Source organism: Sesamum indicum, linkage group LG12, assembly GCF_026168435.1.
Source record: "Sesamum indicum cultivar Baizhima isolate 11 linkage group LG12, ASM2616843v1, whole genome shotgun sequence".
In the NCBI taxonomy this organism is placed as follows: Eukaryota; Viridiplantae; Streptophyta; class Magnoliopsida; order Lamiales; family Pedaliaceae; genus Sesamum; species Sesamum indicum.
Window position 1 is genome coordinate 7,952,685 of NC_142668.1, and position 16,729 is coordinate 7,969,413.

Consider the following 16,729-nt stretch of genomic DNA (forward strand, 5'->3'; position numbering starts at 1 on the left):
TGTAGTTGGGTTGCACTGTATGCTAGCTATGAGACCAACTTTTGAGGGTTAGTTTGAAACGTTCCATGTTGAGGGACTTGCACTAAGTATTACATTCATTGGATGAGTGTGTGTTTCAATGGAAACAGACATTGGATGTCTATGCAATTTTAGTTAGTTAACAAGGTGGTCAGTTGTTTGAATGGATTCGCGGGGATCATTATATGGAAGCCTTGGAGGCTTGTTCGGTATGAATGGAATTTCCATCTTCAATAGTACGGGATAAGTTTGTTGAATTTGATTTTCAAATATAGAAACTCACAGATTGAAGAGGTAGTGAATGGCCTTATTATTTCTCCTCATCATGGCCATTATCTCATTACCAACACCCTTTTCAATTGCCTTGAAATGCATTAACTTCAATTTTGAATGTAATGCTGCAGTTTTGTTCAAAATCAACCTCCCATTGCATTTGATTGAGATGAAACAGCAATTTTTATTCAAAATCAGATTTCGGTTTTTGAATGGGAATTCATGGCCATCAATTTGTCTTCATTGCCATGTTTAATTGCTGGTTTTTGGAAGCCTATATAAAGGCTTGCATTCTTTCATTTGAGAACACACACAACAATTTTCATTCTCCCTAATCACTCTCTCAATTGCCCTCTTTCATTTGGCAACCAAATTTCTTTCAATTTTTGGTATTTGAATATCTTGTTTCGATAAGCTTCTGAGTGTTTGATCGAGGTGTTCTTCGGTATAGTGCTAAAACCGAAGAACTGTAACCGTCTTATCCTGGGAGAAATTACGTTGAACCCGGTGCACTGCTGATACGGGGCGTATATTTTCTTCAAGGCAAGCAGTTATTCTGCGATTCGGTTAAAAATTAACGACTTCAAATTGGACTGAGAATTGTTACGATACAATTCTCGTTGTAAGTTTTCTATTTAAATTTCTTGTTGTAAATAGCGTTTCTAATTGTGTTTTGTTATTTGTTCCAACGTGGTTTTATTGCTTTTGATTTCTTAAATCCGATTGTAATATTTCAAAACATTGTTTCGATTACTTGAAACCAATTATTTTTCCAACAATCTTGAAAAAAATATACAGGTTTTGAAAAATCGGATTTTGTGTTGGAACTGTTGTAGAAAACGCTATTTTTCCAAAAGCATTTTTGAAATATTACTTTTAGTTTCCTAAAGTACTAAAAGATGGCCGAGCCGATTTCTGTTGCAATTCCGATCACACAAAAGGTCGACTTGACCGGTTTACCGGACAAGTTTTCGGGCCAATTTTTCAAACGCTGGCAACAGCGAATGAAAATTTGGTTGACAATGAAAGGACTTTTGTCAGTGATTCAGGTGATCAGACCTGAACCTACTGATACCGATCCCAAAACTGTTGAGATAGCGCAGTGGACAGAAAGGGATCAAATAGGCAGAGGAGCGATTTTGTCAGCCCTGTCAAATACGCTCTTCGATGTCTATTGTTCTGATTCTTACACTGCTAAGTCTCTGTGGGATGAGTTGGACCGGAAATATAATACTGAAGAGCAAGGGCTCGAAAAGTATTCTGTTTCTAAGTTCATGAGGTATCAAATGGTTGAGGACCGGTCTGTGGCTGAACAGACTCATGAGATTATCAACCTTGAGCATGCTCTGGCTGATGCTGAGATGAAGCTTCCCGAGAAGTTTCTGGTCATGTCTATAGTGGACAAATTTCCCAAATCTTGGGAAAATTTTGGCATGACACTCAAGCATCAAAAAGGGAGATTGTCTCTGGATGATCTTATGATTGCTATTAGCATTGAGGAAGAACATAGAAATCAAACGCACAAGATGCCTGTTGAACATCAACCAAGGGCCAATTTCATAGTGGGGAAACCAAAAGTGAATAAGATTAACACGAACTCGAAAGCCATCAATAAAAGCAAGGCCTCCAAAAATAAGAAACCAAAAGCAAACAAACCATGCTGGAACTGTGGGCAGGTTGGACACTGGGCCAAGCTTTGTCCTAATAAAAAGGCCAAGACTGGGCAGGCAGTTGTCAACATGGTTGTGGGAGGTTCTAGCGGAGCTAGCACCCTAGGAGCAACTGATGGGTATGTATCTGTAAACCCGAACTCTTGACTATTTACGAACCATATGATTGGTTGATTGACACTGGAGCGAATGTGCACGTTTGTGCTGATAAATCTCTCTTTGTGTCTTATCAGGCCATCAGTGGAAGGACAGTAAGCATGGGGAACTCCAGTACAGCTGAAGTACTTGGGATAGGAAGCGTGGACTTGAAGTTTCCTTCAGGGCGCATTCTGTCGCTGAAAAGAGTTCATCATGTACCCACTGTTAGAAGAAACATTATTAGTGGTTCTGTAATAGTTAGGGAAGGATATGAATTGGTTTTCAAGTTTAATAAAGTTGTTATTCAGCAATTTGGTATTTTTGTTGGTAAAGGCTACTTAGATGATGGCTTGTTCAAAGTTCGAGTTGATAATAATAAAATTGATGTTTCTGATTCTATTATATGGAATGTTGAATCTTCTACTCTGTGGCATAGTAGGTTAGGTCATTTAAATTTCAATTCGATCAAACGAATGATGAATTTGAATTTAATTCCTAGTCAAAATATTGAACGAAATCACAAATGCCAAGTTTGTGTAGAAGCTAAACAAGTTAGAAAACCCTATCAGTCAATTGAAAGGGATTCGGAAATACTTGATTTAGTTCACACTGATATTTGTGAGTTCAATGGAGTTTTGACCAGGGACCACAAACGATATTTTATCACCTTTATAGATGATTGCAGTAGATACTGTTATGTGTTTCTCATGAAAAATAAGGATGAAGCCTTAGACAAATTTATTTTGTTTAAAAATGAAGCAGAAACCCAAACTGGTAAGAAACTTAAAAGACTAAGGTCCGATAGAGGAGGAGAATATGAGTCGAGTAAGTTCAATGAATATTGTCAAACATTTGGCATTATTCATGAAGAGACTCCTCCTTATTCCCCTTCGTCTAATGGAATGGCTGAACGAAAGAATAGAACATTCAAAGACATGATTAACAGTCTCCTACTAACCTCTGGGTTACCAAAGTATTTGTGGGGAGAGGCTTTGAATACGGCTTGCCATATTCTGAATAGAGTCCCTCTGAAACACAATACGAGTACTCCTTTCGAGTTGTGGAAAGGTAGGAAACCAAGCCTGAAATACTTTCGAGTGTGGGGGTGCCTAGCAAAAGTGCTAGTCCCAGAACACAAACGAAAGAAATTGGGTCCTAAGACTGTCGATGCTGTGTTTTTGGGCTATGTGGAGACAAGTTATGCCTTAAGATTTCTGGTTATTAAATCAGAAATTCCAGGCATTGAGGTCAACACAATAGTCGAATTTCGTGATGCTGTATTCCTAGAAGATGTATTTCCTTTAAAAACAGGAATACCTTCTAATGTTTCGCTTGATGATTCACTTACCTCCACATCTATTCCTGAACATGTGGAAAAGATGTCAAATGTGGGGGTTGGTCCTAGTAGTTCTAATCAGACTCATGAGGAGTCAGATGAACCTAGACGGAGTAAGAGAGCTAGGATCGTCAAGGATTTTGGAAGTGACTTTGTCACTTACAACATCGAGGATGATCCGATAACTTTCAAAGATGCTATGGCCTCTTCAGAAGCCAAGCAGTGGAAAGAAGCTGTCAAAAGTGAGATGGACTCCATTGTTTCCAATGGAACGTGGGTGCTAGTCGATCTCCCTCCGGGGTGTACTACTATTGGATGTAAGTGGATTTTTAAAAGGAAACTGAAACCTGATGGGACCATAGATAAGTTTAAAGCCAGATTGGTGGCCAAAGGGTTTAAACAAAAGGAGGGAATAGACTATTTCGATATCTATTCCCCGGTAGCTCGATTGACTACAATCCGGGTGCTTATAGCACTTGCTTCGGTGTATAATCTCCCGATTCACCAGATGGATGTGAAAACAACCTTCTTGTATGGTGAACTCGAGGAAGAAATTTACATGGATCAGCCTGAAGGGTTTGTAGCTCATGGTAACGAGCATAAAGTCTGTAAACTTGTTAAGTCTCTATATGGACTTAAACAAGCACCCAAACAGTGGCATGAAAAGTTTGATAAAACTATTCTTGCATTTGGCTTCACTGTAAATGAGAATGATAAATGTATATACTGCAAGGTTAAAGGAGATAAAATGATAATTCTATGCCTGTATGTGGATGATATTCTGTTAATAGGATCATGTCTAGATATTATTACCGAAACCAAGTCATTTTTGAAAAACAAGTTTGAAATGAAGGATATGGGTGAGGCTAATGTGATTCTTGGTATCAAGTTGACTCGGTCAACTGATGGGATAACCATTTCTCAATCTCATTATGTTGAGAAGATAATTGAGAAATTTGGTTATCAAAACAGTAGAATTGCTAAAACACCATATGATCCTTCTGTAGCTTTATTCAAAAATGAAAGTGGTGTTCCGGTTGCACAGCTAAGGTATTCCCAAATTATTGGGAGCTTACAGTATCTGGCAAATGGCACGAGACCAGATATATCATTTTCTGTCTCTAAGCTGGCTAGATACACTAGTTGTCCTGACAAAACTCATTGGGGTGCTTTGGATAGAGTACTAAGGTACTTAAAGGGCTCGGTGTCGCTGGCCATACATTATGGCAGATTCCCTGCTGTTCTTGAGGGATATAGTGATGCTAGCTGGATAGCCAAAAACTCCGGGAGTAATGGGTGCTCAGGATATGTCTTTACCTTAGGTGGGGGAGCAGTCTCCTGGAAGTCTGCAAAACAAACTTTGATAACCCGGTCTACGTTTGAAGCCGAGTTATGTGCGTTAGATACGACTGGTACCGAGGCAGAATGGCTATTTGGGTTGTTATCACAACTTCCCATTGTAAGTCAGCCTCTTTCACCGATTGTTGTACATTGTGATAGCCAAACCACAATAGCAAAGGTGAGGAGTCGTAAATACAACCAAAAGACTAAACGACACATCCAAGTTAGACTGAAGTCTATAAGGGCATTAGTGTCAGACAGAGTAATAGGCATTGACTTTGTGGGAACAAAGGACAATGTGGCTGATCCTTTGACGAAAGGATTGAATCTGTCACAAGTTCATAAGTCCAGATTGGGGATGTGACTGAAAACCCATCAGTGATATATCTACGACGGCAACCCAACCTTTTGAGTGGAGATCCCACAAAGAAGGTTCAATGTGGTATCAACAAGTCGTAAGGGTATGTCAGAGCACCAAATAGACTGATACTTTGTATCTGGAGTCTATCCCCTGAAATTCTGGAAGGTGCTGCTACTGCAAGTATAGTAAGAGTCTAACTCTGAATGGGGTCAAGTCTTATAAGACGAGATGCTAGCAGTGCATCCCTGGAGACGCCCAACTAAGTGAATGTCGTTGTTTGGCCGCAACTAAGGAATTGGGTTATTCCTGAAAGCATTCATGAACAGGATCAGGACACATGGCCTAAGTGTCAACCCTAAAGATCAACACAAAGCTAGTGGCTTGTTGTTACTGACAGACGTTGTCACACTCACAGGCTTAAATTCAAGGCATAGTTTCATTTAACCTGGTGATAACTGACGTCAGATAACTTAGACAGTGGTTCAAACCGGAAGGTACCATTGTTGAAAGCAAGTCATGGAAACCTGAGATTCAAATCTATGAGTTTGTGGGGGATTGTTGAATTTGATTTTCAAATACAGAAACTCACAGATTGAAGAGGTAGTGAATGGCCTTATTATTTCTCCTCATCATGGCCATTATCTCATTACCAACACCCTTTTCAATTGCCTTGAAATGCATTAACTTCAATTTTGAATGTAATGCTGCAGTTTTGTTCAAAATCAACCTCCCATTGCATTTGATTGAGATGAAACAGCAATTTTTATTCAAAATCAGATTTCGGTTTTTGAATGGGAATTCATGGCCATCAATTTGTCTTCATTGCCATGTTTAATTGCTGGTTTTTGGAAGCCTATATAAAGGCTTGCATTCTTTCATTTGAGAACACACACAACAATTCTCATTCTCCCTAATCACTCTCTCAATTGCCCTCTTTCATTTGGCAACCAAATTTCTTTCAATTTTTGGTATTTGAATATCTTGTTTCGATAAGCTTCTGAGTGTTTGATCGAGGTGTTCTTCGGTATAGTGCTAAAACCGAAGAACTGTAACCGTCTTATCCTGGGAGAAATTACGTTGAACCCGGTGCACTGCTGATACGGGGCGTATATTTTCTTCAAGGCAAGCAGTTATTCTGCGATTCGATTAAAAATTAACGACTTCAAATTGGACTGAGAATTGTTACGATACAATTCTCGTTGTAAGTTTTCTATTTAAATTTCTTGTTGTAAATAGCGTTTCTAATTGTGTTTTGTTATTTGTTCCAACGTGGTTTTATTGCTTTTGATTTCTTAAATCCGATTGTAATATTTCAAAACATTGTTTCGATTACTTGAAACCAATTATTTTTCCAACAAAGTTCTCGGACTAGAGGAACCAATATGGCAGTGACATGTGAAAGGTAGTGGTATTAGAATAGGTGACTAACAAGCCAATTGGATTGACAGTTTTTGAAGCCATAACATTTACTAATGTATATTAATTTCATAAATGTAGTAAGCGTTCATTTGTGGCATTATGTGTTTGTTGTGCTCATTGATTACGTCAAGCAATATTTTAACATCACAACAAATGCTTAGAAACCAATTATATAACACATATAGTTGGATTGTGCATTGGATGACAACTACGAAATCAACTTTTGAGGGTTGGTCTGAAATATTCCAAGTCAAGGATCTTGTGGAGAGTCCTATAGAGAGTTGCACTAAGTATTGCATTCATTGGATGACTGGCATGTTTCATTGGCGATCGACGTGGGACATCTATACAATTTTAGTGGGTTAGTTGACAAGATTGTTTAACTGACTGTGACTCACGAAAATCGTCATATGGAAGTTTTGAAAACTTGGTCGGTATGACTAGAATTCCCGGCTTAGACAGTACGACAGAATTAGTCGCCGAACCTGCAGAATCATGGCAGTGGCATGCATATGATGGTTGAATCTTGGATCTGGCGATAGATGACAATGTCTTCAATGTGGTTGTTATAAGTCTTGTCCAATACAATCACAATATATAGTGAGGATGATGGATTTCAAGATGGAATCTGTTCCCTATCATCATGTGACTGATAAACACTCGAGACTCAATCAAACTCTCACTACCTTTAAGGTTGTTCTTGACTGAATCATAGCTTGTATGATCTTGTCAAAACGAATATTCCAATTTTGAAATTTCAAACCTAATTTGAAGTCCATGGCGAATTGTAAAACTCTAAGCCTTTGATTCAAGCCGATGTCCTATATCACTACTTCTCTTTCTTATTAAATCGTAATATGTTTAATAATTCATTTAAGTAATTTATTAATTTTGTATAAAATGATATTACTTAACTGCGATTAATGGTTATTAAATCGTATTAGTTATTTCTTTTAGTTGACTTGTTTAAGTATTCTTAACCAATTAATTTGATATTCAATTATGTGCTAATTTACTCAATAGTAGCCATAATATCGACACCAAATGAATGAAATTGAAATGTTGACACAAATATCGAGTTTGTAAAAAGTATTACGGAATTTAAAAAATATGGATAAATGGATTTTATAAATTTAAATTAAAAAGAGTTACAATCCTCAGAAGATGATTGTCCCATGATTTCTTTTTTTTTTTAATGTCGATCGAAGGGCTTGAACTGTATCTGACTTGTGGAGAAAAATTATGCATAACTTTGAAATCTAATATCAAGATTTGAAAATTTTAGGGCAAAAAAGATATGAAATATTCACAAGTGCAGAGCATCATCGTGATAAAGAGTTTTGAACTTACTTTAGACGAGTCCTTTCGATTTATTGCATATTTTTAGTAATGTGTTCTCAATATTTTGGTGGAGGCCTTTTCTATAAGCATGAATAAGACTTAGGTAGCTTTAATCCATTTCTATTGAGCTTGAACACCATAAATTTTGATATGGATACATCAACTAATAGGCTGTCTTTGAACATGTTTTAGCCTAATGAGCACCAATTCAAAAGTGAAAGTAAAAATTTGTCTTTATTTTGGATTAGATTCATAAAATACATATAAACTTTTATTTATATTTAACTACTAATTAATTTATTTTGAGCTTTTAGTTAATTATTTATTTCAAAATTTTGATACAGATTAGATAATAAGGGGTGAATGGTAAAAATCTAGCCTGATTAAATTTGAACGAACCAAATTAATTAAAGAGAAAGTGGGTATTTAGCATGGACCAAATTTGGACGAACCAAATTCATTACAGAACAAGTATGATTCATTTGCTCTGTCTGTACACCAATCACACGATAAGTATATTGCACTTTCCATATAATTAGTTTAGATTTGATCAAGTCAAGTTCGGACTGGAATTTCCCATGGTGAGGTGGAGACTTGTTCCAAAGTAAGGGAGAGAAAAGGGGTTAAATACAGTTTACCCTCCGTGTTAGCAGAAAAGTGTAAAAAAATTCTTGTGAAAAAATAAAGTGCAATTTATCCTCTTGAGACACTGAAAAATAATACAATTTTCACCCCTCCGGAGGAAAGTAAGTTGCATCACTTTTTAAATCACAAGAGGATAATTAAATTGCACTTTATTTTTTTACATTATTTCATTAATACATATGGTAAATTGTATTTAAACCGAGAGAAAATATTCAAGGATTTTTTAGGTATTAGTTTAATTTTATTATCAAAAGACCAAAAATTAATGTTTCCTTTCTTTCCTTTTGCCCCAAACTTTAGATTCAATATCGATTAGTTGTTTGTGTTGTACCCAAACGTATTAGATACAGAATTTAATTTTCTACTTCAAATTTTATTGCATTTTATATTTTTATCTAATATATATATGTTACACGTAAAAAAATTACATATTTAGCTTATTAAGAGAATATTTTATACACTTACATTAAAAAAATAAATTAGTTTCAATATTGTAATGACTAAGGGTTAACAAATATGATAAATCATGCTATCCACCACAGTCAAATAAAACGAATATAAAATATTAAGTTTTGATCATGATTAATGAACACTTACTATGATTTTAACTACAACAAAAATATTTGTTATAAATTTTAGGGAAAAATATTATTTTAGGCCGCTAAGTATGTCTAATTTTAATTTTAGTCCGATAACTATGTCCATTTTTGTTTAGGTCCAGTAACTTACGAAATTGCTTATTTTTAGTCCTCTGGCAGATTTTCGGACAATTTTAACCCTATGATTGCATATGGAGTAAAACTGCCTTTCAAAAGTTGTATAGGCGTAAAATTGTCCGAAAATCTGCCACAGGACTAAAAGTAAGAAATTTCGTAAGTTATTGGGCCTAAACAAAAATGGACATAGTTATTGAATTAACATTAAAATTAGGCATACTTAGTGAACTAAAATGATACTTTTCCTAAATTTTTGTTGTAGCCAATATTTTGACCTCGTTTATAAAAACAACAACTAATAACTGTCGCGCAACAGTTAATTAGTTTTCTGAATTTTTTCACTTTTAAACATAGTATTAAGTGATTATTAAGTCAATACTTAGTGGTAGCGTGCACATATTAAGGGAGTGCTTACGCGAGCTTTTTAAAAGTGCTTTTCAACTTTTAGGTTAAAAAAATACTTTTGAAGTGTTTGGGATGTCAGCTTCTATTTTCAAGATTGGTTAAAGAAGCACTTTTAAGCCAAAAAGCTAGAAGCACCTTGGGATGCTTTTAGCTGCTTTAATTTTTTTTTAAATAAATTCAACTCTTTTTGGACTAAGTTACTATCAATATAATTCAACTTTGCCCTTTTATTTTATTTTTGAAATTGCTGTTCTAAAGTTGATGTTAGAATTTTCAAATAATTTGAATAATTTATCACTAACTATATTTAAAAATTCACATATGTAAAATTTTAAATTTATTTGTTTTGTTTTTTATATTATTGAATATTATTCCTATATCATAGAAAAATATAAATTAAAATTGCTACGATTAATTAATAATATATTTTTTGACAATCATGCAAGGTTTTTTATTGTGCATAAATTACTTCACAACTATATTATATAGTGAAAATATTATTAAATTAAATTATTAATATTCAATAGTTTAGTAATATAAATGACAAATATTTGTAAAATTAAATGAGATATACTAATTGCAATAAAATGTATTATTTTTTGCGAAAAAATTATTATTATTAAATGACAATTGCAAATATTAAATAAATATAGTATCTTTCTAATACATATGGACAAATATTCTAAAACCAATTAAATTTATTTAAGAAGTGATTTTTTTACAAACACTATCCAATTTAGCTTTTATCTATTTTTTTACTTTTTTTTGCAAACACTATTCACTTTTAATTCTGCTACAACTTTCAACTTCTTTTACTAAATCACTTTTTAAATTTTTTTAACAAATACTCCCTAAAAGCAATAGAATAAGATTTCGAATAAAAGTCTAATTATGTCTAAGGGGAAACGTATTCAGCATTTATCCAAAACCTTTTTCTCTTTAAGTTTCAATTTTTTTTTTTAATACTGCTCATGTAGGCAGATTTGTATTTTTAGCTTCATAAGATAGAGAGTTTAATCCATTTAATCTTTTATTTTATGGAATTTTTAATGTGGTTCTAAAATTAAGAAAACTTGACACATTTAATCATTTACCTAAAACTGAGAAAATGCGACACGTTTAGTTCTGTATTTTACGAAATTTATGGGACTAAATATGCCAAGTTTTCTAAATTTGGGATCATTTTTATAAAATATAAAATTAAGCGTGTCGAATTTTTTTAATATGAAATATATTTTAAAAATTGTATAAAACAGATGAATAAAATTATTAACTCCTATGGTATGAACTTAAAAGTGTATTTTCACAGGACATGTAGGATTATTATGAAGAGTATCCGTACATCATAATAAATACACCTAATATGAACAAACAATTATAATTCCAAGATTGCTGACTCCCTTAATTTGTCATCGAGAGAGTACTATATATATATATATATAGATATACAAATCATAAAATTTTAAGAAATGTATTTATTTATCTACTTTAAAAAGAAAAAAAGAAAGTAGAAGAGTGGTGCATGGACCAAATTTGTCCGAACCTCCATCAAGCCTCGTGTGGAAGCATCACAACCATCATCAGAGGAAACGTACAAAAACAGGGTCTGAGAGAGAGAGAGAGAGAGAGAGAGCTGCTGTTTGCATGCAATAGTTTGATATCGAGCTGCCACATATCTCACTTTGCATGCAAACACCCTAATGCTATGCAGCCACGCACCTCTCTGCCCATACCTCACACGATCCTCGTCACCACCCCCCAACCCCGCACCCCCCTTGTATATATGCCCTCACTCTATCTCTTTCATTTCCTCATCTCTTTTGCTCCCCTTCTCTTCCGCAAAAACATTTCTTTCATGTCCCCTACCCCTTGAAATTCATCAAGAAAATTTATCAAACATGATGGGCAGTGTTTGTGCTGAGCAGCAACACAAGTTCCACCACTCCCACCAACTCTATCTCACCAAGAAATCCCTCAGGGAAATCGACATCCCCCCCAGGAAACTCCTCAGCCGCCGCTCCTCCGCCCCCTCTCCTTCCCCCGCCGACATGTCCTTCATGATGGACTCCCCCAAGGCGGAGGACACTGTCTTCTCCAAGTTCTTGCCTTGCAACAACCTCGACGATGACGACTCCGACCCCTACTCCTCCGACCACTTCAGAATGTACGAGTTCAAGGTCCGGAAATGCAACCGGAGCCGGAGCCATGATTGGACCGACTGCCCGTTCGCTCACCCTGGCGAGAAAGCCCGGAGAAGAGATCCGAGGAGATACCATTACTCCGGCACTGTCTGCTCTGAATTCCGCAAGGGCCATTGCAGCAAGGGAGATAACTGCGAGTTTTCACACGGGGTTTTCGAGTGCTGGCTTCATCCTACTCGCTACCGCACTGAGGCATGCAAAGATGGGAAGAATTGCAAGAGAAAGGTATGTTTTTTCGCTCATTCAACTAGGCAGCTTCGTATCTTGCCGGAAACTTCTCCTCCTCATTCTCCGCGGATGAACTCTCCCACCACGATGGAGAAAAAGTACCGGAGTTTGAACCAGTGCTGTCTTTTTTGCCACTCTATGACTGCATCTCCTACTTCTACTCTAATGGGCAATATGTCCCATGCGTCTCCTCCACTGTCGCCACCCATCTCTCCTGTGTGTTCGTCTGATTTTTCACTGTACGGCGACCGATACGGCAACATCGAGGCGTACGGGGACAGATTCGGTAACCTCGGGTCTTGCTGCACGTTGCCGAAACTCAACGGCGGCGGCGGCACTGGGATGAGTTACAAGGATGCATTGACTGAATTGATGGCTTCTTTCGAGGCTATGAATGTGAATCATGAAGCAGTTTCATCTCCAGCCGCTGTCAGCAGTGGGAACCTACCATGGCTGGATGTGAATTTCAATGTTGAAGAGCAACCCCAGTTCTTGCTATCTCCGTCAACCCCAACACCGACGGCGACGGCGGCCAGTCGTGGTCACGGGAAATTTTTCCATGGAGAGTTCTCCGGCAGGAATCTGATGGAGGACAGCAGGTACAACAGTGAGAGCAATTTGGCTGGGCCTGATCTTGGGTGGGTGAATGATCTGCTCACTTAGACAATTCTGAGAGAATGGACCACAAAAGGGCGCATATATAAATAATAATTGTGAAGGAGATGGAGATTTTGAAGGAGATATGAACAAGATTTTTGTATATATAAGGATCTTGCACCCGCATATACATACAGAATCCAAGTGTATGTATATGTGGGGATCGATGACGGAGTGTGATTATTTTTGCTGCAGATTGTTTTGTTAATGGTTTTTGTTTTAACTTTTTTACGTATTGTCAATTATGGGTCTTGTATTAATCAAATAATTAGTCCTTGTTTAAGTTGAGATTAAAATATGTAATTCTTGTTGATGATCAGTTCCAGATGATCACTGTGAATTTTCTGTAATTTAATCTCTGATGGGCTGCTGGATTAATATTAAATATGACATCTTGTATTTTTTCGGCAATTTTTAATTGTAGTTAAAAAATTTGTTGTAATTTTAGTTGTTTTTAAAATTTTAAGAATGTTCAAAGCATTTGTCATATGGTTGTAGTTAATATTATACTATGTTCGAAACATTGATCATATAGTTCTAATTTAATCGAGAAAATTTCAAGGAATTCTCTGAGCGAGTTATCCTTTTTGAAAAGAATAGCAATTTATTAATTTAACTTTGTGTTTTTTATGTTTTTAAAATAAAGTAATTTTTTTATTTAAAGAGGTAAATTGATTTCTTTAAAAATTATAGCAAATAATTGTTAATTTTTTTGTGTAAAAAGGGATAATTTGTATTGCATATATATAGAAAGAATAGATAGTATACTTATTAGTATCTTTCGTGGTCTTTTGCTTTTTATTTAGTGGGGTAAGCATAAGGTTTCAAGTTATTAAGTATGGATATGCTTAATCCAAGATGGGAAACGATGTTCAATTTTATGTTTTAAATTAAGGTTGGGAGATTGTTGATGAAAGGATTTTACTCATATGTATTCGGGCGCCTAAATATTCACATTATTATTTACATAGTTTTTATTATCATGAATTGTTGCAAAATCGCTTCCCGTGGTATCAAGTGATTTTTGGTACGGAATAATTGAAAATAATTAATTAAATTTGATTTAGTTAAATGGGTTGGAAACACGTCCAAGTCTAATTAAGGGTGAAACTCTACTCACCAAAATAATGAAGAAATTAATTGAGAATTAATTATGAAAGATAGATCATTTAATTGAAATTAAATTAATTTTTTTGGAGAGAATAAATATTAATCATTTATAAAAAAATCCAGGGGTTAGATTTTTTCAAAGATTAACTAATTGAATTAGTTAATTTTGGGTTTAATTAAGCCTTTTAAATTGATTTTAGTTGGGCTTCTTTTAATTCATAAATTGAATTTTAAATTAAAAGAGAGAACGAGATTGGGTCTTTTAATTGGATTAAATTAGACAAGAACCTTAAAATAATGAACTTATAATTAAATTAGATTTAATTTAAGTCCATTAGTTGGACATGGACTTAATCTTTCAAAATCTAGTCCATTTAAGTCCGAGCTCAAGACCCGTTTGACATAGTTTAAGTTAAAGAGAAGAAAGATGACTTCTCTTAGTGGAATGAGAAGGGCCGAAAATTTGCAACTTTTTGAGTGAAAAATTCGGCTAAGGTTAAATCTAGGAGAGTTTGGATAAATTAGGTGACTCCCGGCGATTTTAGTCGACGGATTTAGAGGATTTCAAGGTTGAAACCTCATGGACGACGATCGGATTGAAAATGAACAATGCTAGAGCCGACTGAAGAAAAACGGCAACTGTAAGGTTTCTTTACGATTTGTTGCCCCTCTCGGTTTTTTCTTTGTCGATTTTATTTAATTGTATACCGAGCGCCTGCGATAAATCCAGGGTACACCCTTAAATTAGATTTTAAATGCTTAATTTTATTATTTTCTAATTTTTTATACTTGCATCGTACTTTTCAGACAGATCCACTTCCTTGAGCCATATCAAGGTTCCGTTGACTGGTTGGAGGAGTGCTGTTAGGACATTTTTAAAAGCATCGAAGTTAAGAGTTTCTGTGCAACTCATTGTTTCGTGTTCTCGAATTCTATACTTCAAATCGCTAGTAGGAATGATTGGTCCAGGAGAGGAACAACCCTAGTCCACACCACTACACATGCTGAAGCCTGTCGTAGGTAGAAGTGAAATGAAACTGGACTGACCAGAGCGACTTCTGGGTGAAACTGAGACAAGAAGATAAAAAAATCACAAAAACAAAATTAAACAAGAAAAACTCAAAGAAAGAAACCAGAACTGGAGTAAGAATGATTGGCGGGGGGGTGGGGGGGGGGGTGGGGGATCAAGAAAAGACGAGGCAGTACATGATACCATTGTCGATCTATATAATTCATTGTGAAATCATGAAACCGAAATTCATAATTACTTTCAAAATTATTCTAACTCTCGGACTAAGCTGACTTTAAATCACAAATTAATCGAAATCCCATTAGTTACAGGAGTTTTAATTAGGGTAAAATTGCAAGCAACTCCTCGGTAACATTGTACATAAGCAAATTATTTACTATAAAAAAATAATAATTTACCTTCTCGTGTTTTTTAAAAATACAACAATTTATCCCATGTGTTTTTCAAGATTGCTTTATTTTAAAAAATACAAGGAGGTAAATTGCTCTTATTTTGAAGAACACAAGAGGATAAATTGCTGCATTTATAAAAATACAGGTATGTAAATTGCTATTTTTTTCCATAGGAAGATAATTTGCTCATTTGCATAGACAAGGGGTAAATTGCTCCATTTTAAAAAATGCAAGGAGGTAAATTGCTATTATTTTTTTTTTCATGAAGAGAGTAATCTGCTCATTTACGATATTCACTATAAAAAATTACTATTAGCTACAATATTAGTGGCGTTTGGCTAAACACTAATTTTTCCACCATGAAAAAATCGATTACCACAACTAAGAGCCATGGTCAAAATATTTGCCATGATCTTTAGCTATGATAAATATTTTAACCACCCTTGCAAAAACTACGATCAACAACTGTTGTATAGCCATAATCAATAACTATTTGTTACGACTATTCGTTATTAATCATGGCAATTACTTGTAGTTAAATGTTATAATTCTTCAAACCCGTTTTAGTTAAGCTTTGTGGATAAGTGGTAATTGAGAAAGGTGCTTTCATTCACAGCTAAGCTTGGTTAGAAAGTCTTATATCATCAAAAAATATCTTATAATTTAATTTTACCGCTTATAAAATATCAAATTTTTATTCTAAACATGGGTTATTGAAGTGTTCAGATAACATGATTGAGACTATAAAAACTTAGTAACAATAAATTTATAATTAGTTTGAAGAAATTTTATTAACATCTTAAAATAAGTTACATTTTCTTACTTTCTTTTTAAAATGGTTTATAAGCTACTAATATTTTATCTTTTAAGTTTATAGTTTTTGTCAAATATTTTAATTCAAAAACTGATACGTGACCTACAAGACAAAAAATCGTAAAAATTACATTCATAAAGTTTGGATTATATCTTCTCAATGTGTAAATCAATAAGGCCATGTAGAAAAAAAATACATAATGTCGTAAGAAATGATGAAGGCCTAGTATTTATAAATGTTCTTAGTTGTACGATATTTCATAGGAACCATAAATATAGGGTGATGATATAGTCATCACGACCGTTGCATACTCGCGTTTGGATCGGACGAGGCTTGGATCAAAACAATCCGATAAGAGTACAGATTTTGGACTGTTTTGTAACCTATACTAATATATGAGAAAAGATATTTTTATCTCACAAACGACTGTTATGACACCACAACACCAACTTTATTGTTATTTTTTTTTTGTTCTTTTTGTTGCTTGCTTTCTTTCTTTCTTTTTTTTTTGTGAAACGACGTGTGATTTATATATATATATTATTTATAATATACTTCAGCACATAATATATTATTTATATACCCATAAAAACGACGTGCCATAATAGTTAGTTAATAAAAGAGACAAGCACAT

At 34.8% G+C, this 16,729-nt stretch overlaps 1 protein-coding gene across 1 annotated transcript; it reads left to right on the forward strand.

Annotated features, from left to right (window-relative positions):
- Nucleotides 1-11,459: 11,459 nt before the first annotated feature.
- LOC105178561 (zinc finger CCCH domain-containing protein 2-like) lies at nucleotides 11,460-13,160 on the forward strand. Its single transcript, XM_011102054.3, has one exon. The coding sequence runs from the start codon at nucleotides 11,562-11,564 to the stop codon at nucleotides 12,753-12,755; it is 1,194 nt and encodes a 397-aa protein (XP_011100356.1). The 5' UTR covers nucleotides 11,460-11,561; the 3' UTR covers nucleotides 12,756-13,160.
- The last annotated feature ends 3,569 nt before the right edge of the window (nucleotides 13,161-16,729 follow it).

Bases quoted from the DNA above. Each gene is read 5' to 3' on its own strand.
- LOC105178561 (XM_011102054.3), top strand. From the start codon at position 11,562: ATGATGGGCAGTGTTTGTGCTGAGCAGCAACACAAGTTCCACCACTCC.